At 41.9% G+C, this 19,712-nt stretch overlaps 4 protein-coding genes across 6 annotated transcripts in view; 2 read left to right on the forward strand and 2 right to left on the reverse strand.

Annotated features, from left to right (window-relative positions):
* Positions 1-1,193: 1,193 nt before the first annotated feature.
* On the reverse strand, positions 1,194-8,126 carry slc26a11 (solute carrier family 26 member 11). Of its 2 annotated transcripts, XR_006824803.1 has the most exons (16): positions 7,970-8,126; positions 7,242-7,419; positions 6,884-7,117; positions 6,432-6,624; positions 5,917-6,002; positions 5,479-5,695; positions 5,037-5,215; positions 4,811-4,883; positions 4,128-4,239; positions 3,783-3,838; positions 3,471-3,611; positions 3,263-3,390; positions 2,852-2,951; positions 2,613-2,746; positions 2,179-2,391; positions 1,194-2,037 (listed from the first exon to the last, which is right to left on the reverse strand). XR_006824803.1 is itself a non-coding variant. In XM_046047594.1 (15 exons), the coding sequence occupies exons 3-15, from the start codon at positions 7,085-7,087 to the stop codon at positions 2,269-2,271; spliced, it is 1,746 nt and encodes a 581-aa protein (XP_045903550.1). In that variant the 5' UTR covers positions 7,088-7,117; positions 7,242-7,419; positions 7,970-8,126; the 3' UTR covers positions 1,194-2,268. The 2 variants fall into 2 exon arrangements, 1 of the variants encoding a protein (XP_045903550.1); XM_046047594.1 differs by having other exon boundaries at positions 1,194-2,391.
* Positions 8,127-14,570, forward strand: sgsh (N-sulfoglucosamine sulfohydrolase (sulfamidase)). Of its 2 annotated transcripts, XM_046047597.1 has the most exons (10): positions 8,127-8,191; positions 8,297-8,453; positions 9,273-9,433; positions 9,521-9,626; positions 9,704-10,071; positions 10,173-10,254; positions 10,329-10,532; positions 11,467-11,633; positions 11,750-11,967; positions 14,232-14,570. In XM_046047597.1, the coding sequence occupies exons 2-10, from the start codon at positions 8,372-8,374 to the stop codon at positions 14,413-14,415; spliced, it is 1,572 nt and encodes a 523-aa protein (XP_045903553.1). In that variant the 5' UTR covers positions 8,127-8,191; positions 8,297-8,371; the 3' UTR covers positions 14,416-14,570. The 2 variants fall into 2 exon arrangements, with proteins under 2 accessions (XP_045903553.1, XP_045903552.1); XM_046047596.1 differs by having other exon boundaries at positions 8,157-8,453.
* Positions 14,571-14,587: 17 nt separating this feature from the next.
* Positions 14,588-16,811, forward strand: npb (neuropeptide B). The gene is made up of 3 exons (XM_046047601.1): positions 14,588-14,665; positions 15,163-15,668; positions 16,263-16,811. Exons 2-3 carry the CDS (start codon positions 15,405-15,407, stop codon positions 16,389-16,391), a joined length of 393 nt encoding a protein of 130 aa, XP_045903557.1. The 5' UTR covers positions 14,588-14,665; positions 15,163-15,404; the 3' UTR covers positions 16,392-16,811.
* Positions 16,812-16,963: 152 nt separating this feature from the next.
* The window catches only part of gnav1 (guanine nucleotide binding protein (G protein) alpha v1), a 33,259-nt gene continuing 30,510 nt past the window's right edge, over positions 16,964-19,712 (reverse strand). Inside the window, exon 9 of the mRNA XM_046047600.1 lies at positions 16,964-18,318. Within this exon, the coding sequence (XP_045903556.1) occupies positions 18,128-18,318 (191 nt within the window). The 3' untranslated portion in view covers positions 16,964-18,127. The remainder of the gene's footprint in view (positions 18,319-19,712) is intronic.

Here is a 19,712-nt window from a genome sequence, read left to right on the forward strand (position 1 = left end):
CGACCTCAAACAGGTGCATCTAATTTAGGATAATAAATGGAGTGGAGGTGGACATTGTGAAGGCAGACTAACAGGTCTTTGAGAGTCAGAATTCTAGCTGATAGACAGGTGTTCAAATACTTATTTGCAGCTGTATCATACAAATAAATAGTTAAAAAATCATACATTGTGTTTTCTGGATTTTGTTTTTTAGATTATGTCTCTCACAGTGGACATGCACCTACGATGACAATTTCAGACCCCTCCATGATTTCTAAGTGGGAGAACTTGCAAAATAGCAGGGTGTTCAAATACTTATTTTCCTCACTGTAACTGTCCTTGTTAGGGAGACGACAGTTAGACTGATAAGGTAAAGACAGTAGCTCAGGCATCAGGCTGGCAAAAATCAGTGTTCTCTGGGAATCTGACAAGGTTGAGTCTTACAAAATGTTTAACAAAAACTTACTGGCTCCACAGATTAGCGTACAACTCATGGATAGAATTTGATTCCAATTTGACGAAGCATCGGAGTCTAAACATCAGATAGATTTGTTGTTCTAGGTAAAGGCCAGCTAAAGATGAACTAAGAGGAAAACCTACAGGAACTAGGGGGAAGACAGAAACATAAAAGTGACCAAATGCTCTGTTGTTATCGTTCAGATTTGGTGTTGGCATCTAACATGTTCAGATGTTGAATGCTGGCACTGTATCTCCTTGGCTGGGCTCAATAAACCAAACTATGTTAAAGAGGTGGTATAATGCTGTATGTTGTTCCTCAAATGTTGTATGTTGTTCATCAAATGTAAGTCACTTTGGATAAAAGTGTCTGCTAAATGAGTAAATGTAAATGCTTTTTGCCTCTCCTTTATTGAGTTTGCAAAGTGAAAAAGCCCAAAGTCCACCCCAAAGGGAGTTCCCATCTCCCACAGAAAACACTGCTCTGAACTGCCAGAAAACAGCTCATTTGTAGTCCAGCCGCTTCCCTTTCATGACGACATAATTGCTGAAGTTCGAAACAGCTGATGGATTACAATTTCAGGATAATGGATGAAGAAATTCATTCATTCTTTTGTCCATGTGACCCCAGCTTGGGACTTTTACTCTTCTGTTGTTGTTAATTTAATGTCAATATGATGTCGGATTGTATAGAAAATCAAATGATTTATATGATGTGGTGGGAAAAGGATGTTTAAATAAACAGCTCAGGCAAACACTTGTCTTTCAGTGAATTTTATTCAAGTCTTCTGCAGAAGGAACTCACAGGGACACATACGCATCAGAGAGTATCATCCAAGTGAGCTGCAGTGTAACAGCTCATGCAGCTTTTATCTTAGTCTCAGGGTCGGAGTACTATCTCATCAAGGTGTCTTTGAGCGTTCCCGAGGGGACACTCAATCTGGATCTATAGAAAGACACCCATGTCCAAGGTACATGTGGTGAACCACTTAAAGTCCTGACCCCACTGGACATATGTTAAAGCATCACACACATTTACCTTCCATTGACCCCTGGAGGCCCCTAGTGAGATTAGTTACATGGCAGTGTTTTAAAGATGGTTCTCATGAAATTCCCATTTCAATCCTTAATGGTTTGAAAAAAAAAGTTTATTGTGCCTATGAAAACTGTTTGCCCCCCTTGGAAGTGATCATGTTTTATTGTTTTACTGCAATGAGTCAAAGACTTTACGTCAGTGTTTCGATGCAGATCAACAGGATCTCAAAGTAATGGAATTTAATTAGAAATGTAATTCAAATACAACCTAATGTTTAAAATATTTACTTTATTCAGTAAAAACCCTTCATTTTAGGTTCATAATGTAATTCAATTCAAGTAATTTTCAAAGTCAAAACACTTTTGCCACAGCCTTGATGACATTTCTTTACAAACAAAACAATAAGAGAAATCAATCACCTTATATTTCCTTTTACATAGATAAATAAAACAAGTCACAATTATAGTTAGCTTTGCTCTGTTCCGTTATTCACACACCAGTCACCCCTCTTCTGTAAATTCAGATTTGGTCCCTGGAAGCTCACCCATCACCTTCAGCCCTAAAACCTAACAGAAGGGTTCTCTGTTAATTGTGCAATGGTAATGTAGTGATTCCACAATGATTTACAAAGTCAAGTTTAGCAGATATAAAGTTCAGTGAAACACAGAGGGACATCACTTGGCCACTGGCAGTTCACGTACACCTACCAGCCAGTGAATAAATTGTTAGAGGGCCTAATAATCCCAGACCAGAAATGTCACTGATCATTGTCGTTACAACATCGCTTTTCTCCACCATCAAAGATCTCCAGTGTTGGTCATTGAGGAGGCTCCCGACTCCATCTGCAGTGCTGCCTCCACACTGTCTGTATACATGAGGCCCTGCAGATCAGCTGCTAGGAGGACCTCAAGAACAAAGGGCTAAAGGTGGGAGGAAGACAGAGACAAAGTGTACATACTGTATATTTAGTTTTGTTGTTCTAAGAGCTGAATTCTAGCCTCAAACAAAAAAGCACTTTATTTAGAAATTCACAGTGAGCAAATGTTCCAATCTTGTTGGAAGAACAACTTGACGGCCAAATAATGACGGCCAATAATTTGTACTCCAATAAAAGCCTGTAAGACAGGACAGAATGCCGTACCTGCAATCTGGAAAAAACCAGTCGCACTTCTCGTTTCTTGAACTGCCTCAGCAGGTCCCTCAGCTCACTGATCACTGAGTAATCTATGATGCTGACATGATGGCAATCCAGGACCACCGACCGCGGTGGAGACGCTGGGGGCAAGTAAATGAGAGGAGGTTAAACAAGACAGAGATCACCACACATTACCATTTCGTGTAGGTGTCCTTTAAACAAAAGGCTACCAGACATATCCTTACCCTGCAGAGCCCACGTGTGTATGATGTGGCTGAGATACTCTGTGGCAGGAAAGCTGAGACCACTGTCCAACTCCATCACCAGCACACCTTGATCAGAAACCTGTACACAAAAATAATCTGTAAAGCAACTTTGAGTATTTAGAGCGCTTTATAAATTTAATTTATTATTACTGTCGGAGGGGTGTGTTTAGATGATGAATAAGTAGCAGCAATGTATGTTGAATTTAACTCCATGTAGTGTTAAGATAAAGGATGATCCAATCATGTCTCTAACCAAAGCGAATTTCTTTTGTACCGTTAAAGAAAGAAGCAAAGAAACATTTGTGTGCTGGCACTGAAAGGCTAAATATCTGTCACAGAGGACTCTTCCTTTAATTGTCATACACAGTCCTGTGCAGAATATTATGTTACCTTTATCTGGGGTCTTGCAGTGTTGTACAGCAGCAGGGCTCCAGATACAGCTACACCTCCCATGATACCGTACTGTACCTGCCAGAAACTCATCAGGAACGTCACAACAAAAGGCAGCAGGTCCAGCTCTGTAGAAGATGCACTAGCATGAGACCACAATTAAACAAACAGATACATGTGAGACACAAAAAACTGAACAGACACCTACTGCGTATCCTCCACATCTTAGCCACGACACGGTAATCCACCATGGGAGTTACCGCACAGATGATAACAGCAGCTAGTGAGGCCTTGGGGATGTAGTAGAAGGCCGGCATGAGGAACGCCAGGGAAAGCAATACGATCACACCTGCAAAAACACACAGAGAGAAGGTGAACTGTACAGAAATTCATCATTTACAAACTAAGAAAAAAACGTATCTGATTGAACCAGCACATAACGCACTGTAACAGTAAAAATAACAGTGCACCACCAGAGGGCAGAAGAGATGCAGCAAAAGTTGAAAGGGTCATGACTCACTGGTAATGATCCCTCCAGCTGGAGTGCAAACACCAGTCTGGGAGTTCACCGCTGTCCTGGATGTGAGCAGAAAACATGTCACTGTCAAGAATACATGACATCTGCTCTCTCTCTCTCTCTCTCTCTCTCTCTCTCTCTCTCTCTCTCACACAGACACACATGTTTATTACTCTATCCCGGTGGGGACATGTCATTGACATATTGCACTCCCTAACCTCTTATCCCAACCTTTACCAACACAACTACATGCCCAACCTCAACCTTTACCCTACCCCTAAGCCTAACCTAATTGTAACCCAAACCCGGATATTAAAAAAAACATGACACACACACACATGCACACACCTCCCAAAGCTGCCAGTAACAGGGTAGGCTGACACAAAGGAGCCCATGATGTTGGTCACACCAATAGCCAGCAGCTCCTGGTTGGCATCAATTCTGTAGTCGTTCTGACTGGCTGAGGTGAAACAGGAAGTTAGAATCAGGCAAGACTCATTCTTTAGCTGCCTTGCTATCTAATGGTGGTATAATGTGTGGTATAATGTAACAGTTTATAAAAGGTTTACATAAAGTCGACAATTCAAATAATGAAGTGTACAGCCATGATAGCAGCTCTGTGAGGATGTACTTCGGGACAGCGGTGCTTTGAGATAAATGCTAACATCAGCATGCTAACATGCTCACAATGACAATGATAACATATTGATGTTTAGCAGTTATAACGTTCACCATGTTCACAATGTTAGTTTTGCATGCTAACAGTTGCTGATTAGCACAAAGGCTGATGGGAATCTCATAAACAGAAGTGTTGGACAAATGTAAAATTGGCCTGATGGTGGCACTAGAGGAAAAGTCAGGGGATTACCAAAATCCTCATCACGATTCCTCCTCTGGGGAACATGAATGTCTGTACAAAATTTCATGTAAATCCATCCAATAGGTGTTGAGATATTTCAGTCTGGACCAAAGGGGTGGATTGACCAACGCTGTCTACAAACGATGCTACTAGTGTGGCTAAAAACACTTACCAAAAGCTTTAGCAATAGCAAGGCTCTCCAACAGACCCATTAAGGGAATCACAGCCAGTCCTCCTCCAAAGCCCTGCACAAAACCACAGAGAAGAGAAGTGTCTAGTCAGCTGCTCTTCTTGCACACTGGAAAGATTTTGGGAAGTGAAAGTTGCAAGTGAATCACTTGAATCACAAAGAGTGACTGCCCTCACCCCGTGGCTGGCCTCGTCTCTCTGCTCCTTACCTCAACAATCTCCCCAAAGGAGACGACGGTGCCGTTGGCTGTGGCGTCTGAGGTGGGTGGGGGACTAAACGGCGGTAGCCCCTGGGAAGTTTTCCCAGTGACTGTGAACACGTGATAACCGTAAGCTTCCCAGGAAAATGCTACTAAGGATGCAGCCATGACCACCAGAGCGTTACGCACTGACCAAGACAGAGAAGAAGTTGGAGGAAAGAGGAAGGTTTTAGTAAATCACAACATGTATCAAAAACAAAAATTCATATTTTATACACCAGCATCATAAAAGCTAAAGATATACACATCCTGGAATACAGATTATTCAGAGTAAATTAAATAACAGAAATAAAGATAAAAGAGCTATAATTTTAGTATTTGGCTATTAATTTTTTAACACCGTCATTAGTGTACGTGTGTGACATTTACACAGTTGTACACAAGTACTCACTGGTAGCAACAGTCCACACTACTTTCCAGGCGACTCTGGAGTAGGTGGGAGCGTCGTCAGAGCCCAGACTCGTCTTCATAAACAACAACATGACCAGCAGAGCAAGACAGAGCAGACCTAGTACCACATCACCAATCCTGGCCTCTGGGATCTTGTAGAAGGTGTAGTAAACCTCCAGGTAGAACTCGTGCGGAACGCCCTGGAGTCCCAGAATGTTCTAGAAACAGAAAACAACAGGACTGCCATCAGCTGAGACCACTGGCACTAAGACAGGAACAGGGCATAATTCTTTACTCTTTAAAGATTAAAAAGCAGCAACAGATAAAAGCAGAACAACATCTTTGGAAGATTTGGGGAAACAACCTGCAATAAATTGTAATTGTATTTTTTTGTACGTGTGTGTGTGCGCGTGTGTGTGTGTGTGTGTGCGTGCGTCACCTTGACCTGGCCAAAGCCAATGGTTACCGCAGCAGCACAAGTGAAGCCTTTTATTACAGGAAAAGAGATGAAGTCCAGCAGGAAACCTGCAGAAGACGAGCAAAGCTTTGATACGACACTGAACCAAAATAAAAGATATCACAGAAATTGTGTGTGTGGTTAAGCAGAGGAAGTTGTAGATGTGGTGGCAGGAAGTGCACTCACTAACTAATCTCCTGTTTCTTCACAGTCTCTGCAGTTCTTTCTCTAAACAATTCATTTTAAATATTGTAATATTTTTATATCAGGTTTTGATACACAGCTCACCCTAAATTTTACAGATTGGAAGATATAATGCTAAAATGTCATTGCTATCAGGTGAAAACAATATGTCACAATGTGTGAATAAAAACTCATTTTTATTTTGCTAAAAATACCCTTTTGTGTCCATCCACTTGGCTCACGAGTGTTTACAAAACTAAGAAAAACACCAAAACTGGTGTCACAAGGTTTTCACATGAGTTCCCTCCCCTCACCTAATCTCAGTAATGCCATTACAGCCTGGATGAGTCCACAGAGGAGGCTGAGCAGCACGGCTCGGTGGGGCTGTCCCCCCACCACGGAGAAGCACAGGAGGGACATGATGGCCGTGGGACCAAGTGTCACATCCTTAGAGGTCCCGAGGAGGGTGTACATGAACCCCCCCATGAAGGCAGAGTAGAGTCCGTACTGTGGAGAGAAATGCCTTCTGATTAAATAATGAATAGAGCTGCAACTAATTTATTAAAGTCCCTCTCCACTCAATATGCAATTCAGTATGCGTTATAAGAGTAATTTTAGATGTTTTAAAACATGACAGGAAGGGATCTTTAATCTTGATAGATTAAAGATTCCCAATTAATTGATTGCTCATTTGGTGAATGAAATATCAGAAAACATGAATCCAAAAGTTGAACCTTCACACATACACAACACAGCAAGGACTCACCTGCACAGGAAGGCCAGCTACTTCAGCATAAGCCAGTGCCTGCGGTACAGTTGTCAGCCCAACGGTGAGGCCTGCGAGCAGGTCCATCTGAAGCCACTTCAGCTTGTACCTGGGTAACCAGGAGAGGATGGGCAGCCAGGCCTTCAGGGTGCTATAGGAGCAGCAGCGCCGGGCTGAACCTCGTCCCAGCAGAGGCCGGTCCATCGCACAAGAATTAGAGGTGAGGACGGAGAACTTGGAGAGTAGGATGACGGCGGAAAGGATGAAGAGACAGCAGCAAGTGCACAAAGATAAAATTACGTTTTACATATTCAAACGTGTGAATGAGTGGGCTGATTACAGAATAAAAGCCACATACACAAAGCGATCAAGTTTCCTCCTCATCGGCTTTACTTTGCCTCCTGAGAGTCGTCTTCCCCAACGGCCCAGTATTCAGGGAAACACAGGAAAGGTGTGCTCTGTGTGCATGTTTGTCTGGACAAATACACAGCACATCAGAGAAAGTGGACGCCATATCTTCAGATGCATGCTGTGATCTGTGAAAAAAAAACAAAAAAACATCATCAGTCATCTAACTTGCAAGCTGACATGTCACATTAACTATAACCTCCACTTACTACACATGTTTACAAGTGTGTTTAGTATATTAAATAACGCCAACTGAGGCCAGATATTTTATGTTTTTTTGTGACCCTTCATTTAACCAGCTTTATAATCATGAGGATCACAAGCATACCTGTCTGATATCAGTGATGTGTTTACAGCTAGAACTTGTTTCTCCACAATCACCTGGCAGCTGTAAAGTTCCCTGACAAACAAACATCCCTACAGATATTCCTCAGTGCTACGTGAGCTACCAGCAGCCTCATCTTACAGTGATATATTATTAATCTCAAATTGGGTCCTATCATGTGTCTGTGTTACGCAGGCTTTTATATTCTTCTAAAACTGATTGATGTTGCATTGACTAAGTGGAGAAATAATCGAATTAATCAAAGCTGTGTGACTGGAACAAACACAATAGAATAAATTAAGACAGAATAGAACAAAACAAAAAAACACATCAGAAGAGAAAAGAAATCTTACCGATACAAATGTCTCCGTCTTTAACACTGTTCCCTGGTTCGGCTGTGATTTCCAGATAATTTTCTGTCACAGCACCGCTCTTCCTTTGCTAAAACCACTTCCTAAAATTTATGTCATTTTGCTGATGAAGCGCGAGACGTTGTTCTATCGTCACGTGACCCCTGTCATGTGAGCACATGTGGGCGGGGCTTAAGATGTTTGAGGAAGACCCTCATGGATCTGGTACATAGGTCTACAAGTAACTTTATGCACTTATCTTTCATTTTGACGGCTGAATGTATTTTATTTAGTGAATGTAAGTGTTTTGACTCACGTGAAATGTTTCAGAGCCAAACCAACACAGGTGTTTTGAGACTTAGCAGGCGTTGGAGTAACAGGGAAGAGAACTAACTGACCACCATCATGGGGCTCGAGTTGTTTATTCTCTTTTTGGCATCATGTTGCATCGGGCAATCAAAGACAAGAAATGTCCTTTTAATTATTGGTAAGTGAACTTGAAGTGGTAAGTCGTTCCACTTTTAAAGACTTCAAATGTCTCTTGAACTCTGGAAGAATTAAATTGCTAACATACACACTGTCAGTTTATCAGGTACACCTAGCTAAAATTAATGGGTTCTAATAGAGGAGATTTGCATTAAATCCTGTTGCATTATACAGAGACGTGTTTCTGTTAGTAAGCCTACCCTCACTGGTCGTACAAAGTAACAAAACACACACAGCACCACATCCTCCTAAATGACCATAAAGTTGACTCAGAACATTGGCACTAAAACATAACCTTTATGACGGCCTGTTGTATTATTAGACTGTTTTAGCAACCTAATAAATTAGTAACTGAGTGCAAGTCTTCTATCATGGTATATGCTGGATTTTATATCACAGTATGGATATAGATAAAGTACATTTCATGGACTTTCACTTGAGATTTATAGATGAATTAACCAGATGTTAATTGTGTAGTTTGGCAATTTAAACAGCTGACAGGAAACAGGTGTAAAGCCTGACATGAATATTTACTTTTCCAAAGGAAGTTAAACTCGGGAGTACTTTCAATACACTTTAAATATAAAAACCATTCCTTTGAAAATTGAACTAATTTGGGGGGGGGATACACATTGAAAAGCTCTACTAGGTCTTATGGCATGTTTTGGTTTAGACAATGCTCATTTAATTGAACTGTAACCATGCAATAATAGAGGCTCACTAATGCTCTTGTGTCTGAATTCAGCCAGGTTCCAAAATCTTTTCCACAAACTTTTGGCGTGGTGTAAGTGCTAAGAAACGGGTCTTTTCCCTCTTCCAGCTGATGATGCAGGTTTTGAGACGGAGGTGTATAACAACTCTGTGGTCCACACACCCCACCTGCGCTCTCTGGCCCAGCGTAGCCTGGTGTTCAGCAACGCCTTCACCTCTGTCAGCAGTTGCTCCCCCAGCCGCTCCACCATCCTCACCGGCCTGCCGCAGGTAAAACAAAAATAGAACACCACACACGGACGCCTTTCATTTGTGCATGAAGGCAAGTATTTAGGTCTGTTTGATCTGTGTTTTCAGCACCAGAACGGCATGTATGGGCTTCATCAGGGTGTTCATCACTTTAACTCGTTTGACGGAGTACAAAGTCTGTCGCTGCTCCTCAGCCAAGCCAACGTACACACAGGTAAATAACAAAGACACCAGTTTATATAATAAAGTCTACTCTTGCTTTTCATCACTATTTCTCTCATTTTGACTCAGGTATAATTGGGAAGAAGCATGTCGGCCCTGGATCTGTATACCCTTTTGATTTTGCCTACACAGAGGAGAACAGCTCTGTCCTCCAGGTGGGGAGGAACATCACACGCATCAAACTCCTGGTCCGCAAGTTTTTCCAGACCCATAAAGAGGAAGCCTTTGAACGAAGGCGAAAGAAGGAAGACATTAAAGTCAATATAAAAGATGAAGGCAGGCCATTTTTCCTTTATGTTGCCTTTCACGACACCCACCGATGTGGACACTCGCAGCCCCAGTATGGAGCCTTCTGCGAGAAGTTTGGGAATGGTGAAATGGGGATGGGTAGGATACCTGACTGGACACCAGAATATTACACACCAGAACAAGTGAAGGTCAGTGAAATAAAGATTTTGTTTTCAAATGTGGATAACAAGAATTATCATCTGTACAACATATTAGTTAATCTGGTCCGTCCTCATCTATTGTACTTCAGGTTCCTCCTTTTGTGCCGGATACACCCGCAGCACGGGCCGACTTGGCTGCACAGTACACCACAGTTAGCAGGCTGGATCAAGGTATGTAACAACACAGATGCACAAAATAAAATATTGTAAAACACTAACTATAATAGTGTAAATTTCCTCTGCAGGCATCGGTTTGGTTCTTCAGGAGCTCAGGGACGCTGGTTATGAGAACGACACTCTGGTCATCTACAGCTCAGATAATGGCATCCCCTTCCCGAACGGCAGAACCAACCTGTATCGCTCCGGGACTGCAGAGCCCATGCTGTTGTCCTCTCCAGAGCACAGGGAGCGATGGGGAGACACCAGCCAGGCCTACGTTAGCCTGCTGGGTAAGAGATCGATAGCTGAAAGAGGTTGGGAAGTTGGGAAACTCACAAAAAATATATACCATAAAGTCCTGCAGCCACTCGCTGTGACCATAGCAGGTTTGGTTCCAAGTTTGTGATCACACCAGTTTACACCTTAACCCTTCTTGGCTTGTGGCTCTTTAAAATGAAGCAATATCTACTTCTGTCTGATCACTCATTGAATGTTATTGGCTTAGTCAGTAATGAGAAAAAAAAGAACAGTCAGGCAGGCCTGTGATAAGAACAGACAATTGTCTCATTCGGCCCAGATAAAATGTGGGAGTGGCTTTGGAGGGAGGCCTGAAACTGGGAAAACCTTCAGAGTCTCTTGCTAAATTCTCCAACGTCACCTACCCCAGCTTTAACAAACAAGTAAGTCAGTATGTGTGTCTGATGTGCTTGATCAGCCACAAGAGGGAGACTTAACAATGATGCATCAGCAGCAGAACAGTTCGTCTGCAGAAGATCATTTCAGCACATTAAATAAACTGTAACCATGGCAGGCATTTTAAGTATATAACCAGCAGGTGTAATGAACATTAAGGATGTGAGACATTAACTTATTATTCGCTGTCCTATCAAAAGCATGTATCTCCCTAAGGTCAACTTTTCATGAGCTGTGACAGACAGTTTGTAGAGTTGAGACTGTGTTTTAAATTCATTTATCTTAAAAAATGTGACAAATTTCTCCTGATCCTTAAATTCATATGAAAAATTTGAAAGGAATGTGGTTTTCATTGGACAGTGATGTGTATTTATAAAGATGTCCCTCTGTTTACAGTATAACATAACAGACACACTGTACTATTATTATTTCTATATAAATATGAACAAATGTAAGGTATTACCTCAGATGAGCTACTACATTGTTTTTTTCCCTGCCTTTTCTCTTCTTCTCCCTCTCTATTTACGGCAGACATTACTCCCACCATTCTGGACTGGTTCTCTGTTCCCTACCCGTCCTACAGCCTCCCTGGCAGCCCTGCCAACCCGGTCCACCTCACCGGGCGCTCTTTACTTCCTGCTCTGGTCACTGAACCTACTGACTGGCGAACCGTCTATGCCAGCCAGTCTCTCCACGAGGTATGCGAGCACCCGTCGCTTTCAGACAGGACGTCACCCCACTGTCTGTCAGAAATAGCCTTTCATGAAGGAATCAAACAAGGCCTTGACTTCTCTCCTGCCATTTTTGATTTCAGGTAACCATGTACTACCCAACCCGCTCCGTCCACCAGGGGGCGTACCACCTTCTCCACAACCTACACTACCGCATGCCCTTCCCCATCGACCAGGACCTGTATGTGTCACCCACCTTCCAGGACCTGCTGAACCGCAGCCGGCAGAGTGAGCCCACGCACTGGTTCAAAAGCCTGCAGCAGTATTACTACAGAGAGCGCTGGGAGCTGTTCGACTCCAGGTCTGTTACCGCTGCTCTTCTTCCAGGGTTCATCATGTGTTCATCATGTTTCAGTGTTCACTGTGATGATTCACAGATAAATATCAGTCAGTTTGGTAAGTGAGGATGTTTGGTAAGTGAGTTTGGAGGTCAAAGTCCCTAAGCAGAGTAATACTTGACCTTGATTGGTGGATGAACTTCCTCTGATTTAAATGAGGTACACCTGCCACCGTTCATATTTTAGTAATTTAGTGAAAGGGAAATGGTCAGAAACTGCCACCATAAAGGAGACAAAATGTACTAAAACAAAATCTGATTTTATAGGAAACAGGCGCTCACTCACCTTGCTGCAGGTGAGGTACAGGTGTACTCCAGGACCCTGTGAAGTAATTGTTGGGTGTGGTTACAGGATAAACAGAGCACACCAGGGCTGCGTTGAGCCCTAACAAAAGGTAGCAGGACGTTTATTTAAATGAAACTGTGCTGCCTTGAACGCCCTGTTGTGTACACAAGTGGTCTTCCTTTTTAATAGCAGTATTTATATACACATCACTGCAGACTGGGTAACACCGGACACCAAACAACAGTGGCAGTGGTGGGCCAAAGGTTATAGAAGTGAGCTTGTGACTGGGAGGTTGCCGGTTCAATCCCCAGACCAGCAGGATAAAATCTGGGTGTGGAAAGTAAACTAAGCATTTACCACCACTGAGGCCCTGCTTAGTGGCTAGTATGAATGTGATCAGGGCCTTCCTGCAAAAGAGAGGCTTCCTCTCAGTGAAGCTCCCCTGAATAAACGTCATTCAACCTGGAAAGATTTTAGATTGGTGAAACAGGCAAAAACACTGCATTTGAGCCTGGTTCTCAAAGGTAGTCTATCACTATTTAAACTACCTTTGTCGACTACCAGTTTATCTGTCAATTATTTATTTACTGTTGTTTTGAAGCACTATATAAAGTGGAAGCTATATCAATGGAAGAAGCTGCTGGTAATGAGTTATAAGGTTTTTATAATAAGTTTCTACTTGAAAACCAAAAAGATGCAAACTCTCATGCAGCTGGAGGTGCACCTCTTTGCTGGGACTTTGAAATTAGTAGTCAGTAGAAAGAGTCCCTGTAGACAGTCACCTGGTTGGGTCCACCACATCTGGAGACACATGTCGTGCTGGATTTCTTCTCCCATGCCCCCCCCAGGATGTCTCTCGAACTGTGAACGGACTCTGCACAGAGGCGCTAAAGTAAGAATTGGATGCTTGCTTTTAGTGCTGAACCGATCGGTTGATTCACAGAAAATGAATTGCGTATACTTTTGATAGTTTGTCAGTCATTATTCACCAAATATTCTCTGGATCCAGCTCCTCAAATATGAGGATTTGCCCCTTTTGTCACTGTAACTCATAAATCCCTCAGTGCCAAAACGAGTTAGGTCTTTGTAAAGAGCAGTCAGGGATGCTTGCTTGCACTTCTTTCTTTTTATTTCTCTTGTTGTTTTGGGACTGAAATACTAACAAAAAAAAGAGGCAGCTTGGGCAAGTCACTGAACCCCAGTTTGCTCTTGATGGTTGGCCAGCACAGAGCGTGGTAGCTTGCTGCCATCAGTGTGTGAGTGTGTGTGTGAATGACCTTGTAAAGGGCTCTGGGTAAAAGTGCTTTATACTGTAAAGTAGCTTTGAAAAGAAGAAGAAATTTTTCTTTTGAATTTAACTTGCTTTTAATACACCGTCATTCATTTGGTTCATTCAGTTGGCAGATTTCTTTAGAATTAATGTTTTAAGGCTTGTCTGGGATTTTCTGTAGCTACCACTGAGAAGACAAGGTCATCTCCTCTGTGTTTTCTTCTGCTGGTTACTTTTAGGCCAATAAAATATTTCTTCACCATACTGTTATTCCTGGCAGCATGGCAAGAATTTTGAAACAGCATTTAGATCTTCATGTTGGGAATTAAAACAGTAAAGCTTTATTATACCATCAATAGTTCTAATAATTTTTTAGAAAACAAGACATATCTAATTTGATGCTAATTACAGGGAAAATGACGACATGGTGAAGATGTCTCTTGAAAGAACTGCTCCATTTGAATAAAACTATATTCAACAAAATTAAATTTGAACAGCTATCTGAGTAAATAAGACATGTCAAATCCAAGACTTTGTTTTTGGTTGTAGGGTTTCAGAGGACGGGAGGTGTTTATCATTTCAACAGTTATTTAGTATTTCTAAAGTCGTGGCTTCGACCCTGAATCTGTTGATGATGCTGTTTAAATTTGTATAAATGCTTCATCAACACAGAGCAGACCCACTGGAAACGAGGAACCTGGTAGCAGACCCGTCCTACAGCGCAGTGCTGGAAAATCTGAGGCAGAGTCTGCAGAAGTGGCAGTGGGAGACGGGGGACCCCTGGGTCTGTGGACCTGACTATGTCCTGGAGGACAAATTACAACCACACTGCAGACCACTCTACAATGGACTCTGATGGTACTTTAACTCATCTTGATTGACATGATATCCCCATACATGAAAACATTCTTCTTATAAACTAAATTGCATTTATTTGTATTTTTATTTTTGTATGTCAGTGCTGATTTAATGCTCAAAAATAAACAAAACTTGAGTGACATTAATTCCTAACATTGTTTCTTGTATAGTATCTTTCTTCATGGTGCAAGATAATTTCATCATTCCAGCTAGTGGTCCTTCTTATCGGTTTCTATACATTTAAAAAGGTACATTTTCCCATCATCCAGACCTGTATAACCCTGTTTCATAGAAAGGCAACATGATTACCTACTATTTAACTGAACAAATGTAGATGCATATGACTTTGTTTTAGTCTCCACTGTTGTTTTCCTACTGATAAGCTGATTACACAGGTGGAGGAGTTCATGAGGCATGACCGGTGAGGCCAACAAATCAATCAGGAAAAGGGTTTTATTGATTCCTCAGAGCTTCATATAGAAAACTGTTCTATGGAACAGTAGGAACAATTTGGATCAATAATCAAATTGATTTTATTTTATTTATTTTTTACTCCTAATGTGTCCATTTTCAATGAAGTTGGACTGTTTTGAAGCCATGCACACCGATTCAGCTTTGTTGCACACCTTTGTTTTCACTATAACCTCCTCATTAACTTAATGGGACATCTTTGAGTTTTGACCACTTATATCAGTGTCTCTCCTGTTCCACTGATGTTAATCCATTTCACTTTTACCTCTGCAAGCTTCAGAAGGGCTGACATCCCTATACATCTCCAACCCCCTCATAGTCCATACCCAACACACACCAGATCATAATCCGCCCACCTCAATTTTGATTTGATGAACGTCCTGGGTCACGATAACGTCGTCGTGTCAGCCTATATAAGCAGCAGAAAGTTTTCCAAACACCCAGCAAAATCTAAAGACTCTGACCAAGAACAGAAAAGAAAAGCGCCGTTTTCCTCTGCGTAAAAAGTGCCAAGACATGGAGAGGTCAGTTAGGTTTGCCGTGGTGTGCGCCGCAGTGTCTCTGCTCATCTCCTGCCATCCAGTCGAAGCTTGGTACAAGCAGTCGACCGGGCCCAGTTACTACTCGGTGGGTCGTGCCTCCGGTTTGCTTTCCGGTATCAGGAGGTCACCGTACGTCCGGAGGTCCGAGTCCGAAGAGACGCTGATGGACAGCGGGGAGACAGCAGGTAACAACGTGATTCCAGAGACTAACAGGCAGATCTCCATCCTCAAAAACATGGTAAGTAGCCTACAGACTTTATTCCTGTTTGTATAATAAAATGATGATAGCTTTCCCTTCAGCATCATTAAGAGCCACATTTAGACTTTAGCGACACAAATATTGAAGTTAGAAATATTAAGTAAACAATCCCTAGTCAGATTAGATTGTACTTTTGATTTTTACATCATAAAGACGACGAAACAAATAGCTGAGATATAAATTGTCGAAAAAGTTCAATAACTGGTGCGTAAAGGCGCACACCGGCGGATCAAAGCGCAGCGAGCAGCACTGAAGCAAGACATTTTCTGAATTTTAAATCATCACCTCCCGACAACACCAGAATAAAGCCAAGAAGAAAAGGAAAATATAGGAAGAAATAGTAATATGGGGTTTGTTGAATAAGCGACGGTTCCACTTTTTTATTGCGGCAATAATCTGGATATTCGTTTTAGAGATAAATTAAAAGCATATAAAGGTCAATTAGGGGAGACTTTTAAGATAAATGAAAGCGGAAGAAAAGATCAACAGAATCACTAAAAGAATTTTGCGGGTTTTCGTTTGTTTCACTTGTTTCACTTTAATTCTCTCACCACTTATTTTCCACTCCTGCAGGCCATCTGCGTGAAGGACATCTCTCCAAACCTGAAGAGCTGCGAGCTGCTGCGGGACGGGACGGGTACCTTCCAGTGCAAGGCGGACGTCTTCCTCACCTTGGACTCCCTGGACTGCCTGTCCGCGTGAGTCCCGGTCGGACCGGCGGAAACAGTCCTGATCCCCCACCAAGCCCCGGGAGCGCTTCTCTGGAAACGAAAAAGTGAAGGAAAGGAATGAGGGAAAACCCGATCTATTGTCGGCGATGGACCGCTGCAGACTCTGAATGTTCTCTTATTGAAAAAAAAAAAAAAAAACAACACCACACAAACATTCAGTTTTGCTTTGGTTGCTTAGACAGAAATATAAAAGAAAAAAATAAAGACAAATAAATCGGTGAGAGAGATGTTAGTTGAAACCATTTTCTTTCCAGATGACCTCCCATCTTTACTGTTTAACACCTGACATGTACCCGCCGTTGACAAAATTTATTAAATGTCCAGAAAGTTGACTGCAGAGCAGATTTCCTGTAAAGTACTTTTATTTAGCCTATTTTATCTATTAAAACGAACAAACACTGGAAACCTGTTGTGTGGTTTAAATGTGTCTTTAAATATTGAACTAGTGGTGGATGACAAGGGAAAAGTAAGTGATTCAGCACTGCCTTGATTTGTGACTTATCCATTTACATGGTCTTTAAAGAAAACTGAAATATATCAAAATACAGATGTCAACCTATCACATTTATTTTGTATTGTAGTTTCAGTACAAACCATAAAATAACAGTCCGAATACATGGTGTATAAGACTTAAAGAGTAGAGATACAGAATGAAATACCAATAATTATTCTGACAGTGGAAAAGAGGGAGAAGGAAAAACACATTTGAAGCATTTAAATTACATGACATCAAACCCACTTCTTCATAAGGCACTTGGGGGTGTTTTTTCAATTTTCTTCCACCTTCAGTAACCATATCAGAGCGTATCAGTCATTACCATATCTTGTTTATTAGAGAGGAGCTGGTGTGATAGTCAGTTGCTCAGGGGAGACTTCAGCTCAGTCAGACCCCAGCAGAATTAATGCCACACAAATCACATATAGAGCGGCATCATCCTGTTGACAAATCAGGGTTTGTGAGCGTGTGTGTCTCATATTGGAACAATAATCATCGGGGTGATGTTGGAAGCTTCAGGGATGTTTCTTTAATAGCCTACTAGGTATGAGAAAAGTGTATGTAAACACCCGCATCATCGCTGACTGGTAAGAGTCACGGGAACGAGTGAAGGCACAGATTAAAATGAACCGAGTGTGTGTGAGCACAATCTGGGGTGCATTTACGGAGATCACCGCCTCATTAAGAGGGTGTGACGCACAGGATGTGGACAGCAGAGACACTGTGTTGGATGAGCGGAAAGCACACGATGGTATGCATGAGTGAACCCTGCGCTGAGCAGGGAAACAATAAACTGAACAGTAACCCCCCCCCCCGGTGTTCTGCTCCCCCACACACAGGAAGAGATGGGCAAATAAATGGCAAGTGTATATATCAAGTCCTCAAAAAAGTAACATCACCATTCACAGTCTGATCATATAGTAGGCCACAGTGCAAAAATATAAATGCCCATTACTCTAGACATAGGTTTAAGTCAACATTGTAGGGCTCAACCCCACGACAAAGGATTAGCCAAGTGTTCCTTCTCCTTCAAGGTTTTTTTTAAACAGTTTTTCAAAGCTACATGAACTCAAGCATCACAGAGGATGAAATGCAACAGTGGCAAAGAGCGTCAGAGACAATAGCTTGAAGGAGATGATCTTCATGTTCATATTTGAGTATTTAAAAATGAGACATCCAAAAGGTCGACAGTAGTGACTGCCCGCTGGCAGTTACAGGAGCGAAACGGCCTCCAGGTTCTCTTTGATTATCGTGTCCATTACCACCTGGAAGACGACCTGGATGTTAGAGGTGTCAGTCGCCGTGGTGAAGTGGTGGTAGATGAGTTTGCTAGGCGTGGCGTTGAGCGAGACAAAGGTGGCTGCGATGAAGCGTGCGGCTGAGTCCACATCACAATCTGCACCTGGAGGAGAGATATGGGGTGGGGGAGGATCAGATTTTACAGTGAAACATCTGGCTTCTTTCCACAGAAAGAATCCCAACTAGGGGTCTTTGCACACCAGGCGGTATGTAGAAAGATTGTGAAGTTGCTCACCTAATTTGAAATAAATAAATGAAATTATGATTTAAATATTTGTCAAGGAGGAAAATAAACACACAAATTGCATTATAAATCTTTGTGAGGCTGACTTCCCACATTTCTTGTCACAATAACCCATAAACTAGCAACTATGCGATTGAGACTTCATGAACTAGTTACTAAGTATTTGTTATGCAGTAAAATGTCCCCTCAGACTAATTTGACATGATTACATTGTTAATACTGATGCATCAGTGTGTAAGTATCAATGTACTCTTGTAGGTGCTTAAGGTGGAGCAAGTTTTAACTACTACAGTTAGCTAGTCCAGTGGTTCCCAACCTAGGGGGTCAGGCCCCTCCAAAAGGGTCATCACATAAATCTGGAGGGTCATGAGGTGCTTCATGGGGCAGGAATATTTTAAAAAACTAGTTCTGCTGCACACATCTGTTGTATTTTTCTGACTTTTTCTCTAGTCTTTGTCTTCTTTGTTTATTCTGAAATATTGGATCATTTCAACAGTTATTTAAAATGAAACAATGTGAGAAGTTTAGAGGGTAAATGTTAGCATTTCTAACAAAGAGACAACTCTTAGACATCTAGAACATGACAATAGGCCCCAACTAGATGCAGGGAGCGTGAGTAAATCTAAGCAAGTAGATAAGTCGAGATATTCGTAATGGATAAATGGTGCAAACGTCCACCGTTTGCCACTCTAAGTGGTAGTAATCATAAAACACAGCGACAATTTTAGGACTGTCTTGTATTTAAAAATTTTAATGCATGCAAAGAGATTTACAATTGTCAAATATATCAGAGATTGCACGCCTCTGGAGCAACCTGGGGTTAAGTGTCTTGCTCAGGGAAACATTGGTGGAAGTGTCACAGACACTGCGCCATCGCCACAATGTGCACTTTTATATAATTAATAATGTTATAACATCTATAGAAATGATTTCAAATGAACACATTAGGAACATCCGCGACCCTGTATGCAGGATAAGCGGTTGATGATGAATGGATGGATGGACATTAGGAACATGACAGGTTGATGTTGGTAACGGGCTACATGAGCTCATATGATAGGGCTGTGGGGGTACATCAAACAAAACAAAAAAAGGTTGGGAGCCTCTGTCATCATATCTGAGGTCAGTATGGAACTGACTCTTGCTCTGCTGGCAGACCCCAATCCCAGGAGTTTTAGCATTTATATTGACATTTGCATGAGAGCAGAGAGGACCCAGCCCCTGTTGAGCCCACTGAGATCATTGTGTGTGTC

The sequence above is a fragment of the Micropterus dolomieu genome, linkage group LG04 (assembly GCF_021292245.1).
Source record: "Micropterus dolomieu isolate WLL.071019.BEF.003 ecotype Adirondacks linkage group LG04, ASM2129224v1, whole genome shotgun sequence".
Classification (NCBI taxonomy): Eukaryota; Metazoa; Chordata; class Actinopteri; order Centrarchiformes; family Centrarchidae; genus Micropterus; species Micropterus dolomieu.

What these genes read in the sequence shown, in the direction of transcription:
- slc26a11 (XM_046047594.1), bottom strand. Translation starts at nt 7,087, where the DNA reads ATGGACCGGCCTCTGCTGGGACGAGGTTCAGCCCGGCGCTGCTGCTCC. An exon ending in AGTGTGGACTGTTGCTACCA is followed by an intron (nt 5,216 to 5,478) that starts GTGAGTACTTGT and finishes TGTCTTGGTCAG; the next exon opens with TGCGTAACGCTCTGGTGGTC. An exon ending in TAAGATGTGGAGGATACGCA is followed by an intron (nt 3,391 to 3,470) that starts GTAGGTGTCTGT and finishes CATCTTCTACAG; the next exon opens with AGCTGGACCTGCTGCCTTTT.
- sgsh (XM_046047597.1), top strand. Translation starts at nt 8,372, where the DNA reads ATGGGGCTCGAGTTGTTTATTCTCTTTTTGGCATCATGTTGCATCGGG. An exon ending in AAATGTCCTTTTAATTATTG is followed by an intron (nt 8,454 to 9,272) that starts GTAAGTGAACTT and finishes TCCCTCTTCCAG; the next exon opens with CTGATGATGCAGGTTTTGAG. An exon ending in TCCTCACCGGCCTGCCGCAG is followed by an intron (nt 9,434 to 9,520) that starts GTAAAACAAAAA and finishes CTGTGTTTTCAG; the next exon opens with CACCAGAACGGCATGTATGG.
- npb (XM_046047601.1), top strand. Translation starts at nt 15,405, where the DNA reads ATGGAGAGGTCAGTTAGGTTTGCCGTGGTGTGCGCCGCAGTGTCTCTG. An exon ending in TCTCCATCCTCAAAAACATG is followed by an intron (nt 15,669 to 16,262) that starts GTAAGTAGCCTA and finishes CCACTCCTGCAG; the next exon opens with GCCATCTGCGTGAAGGACAT.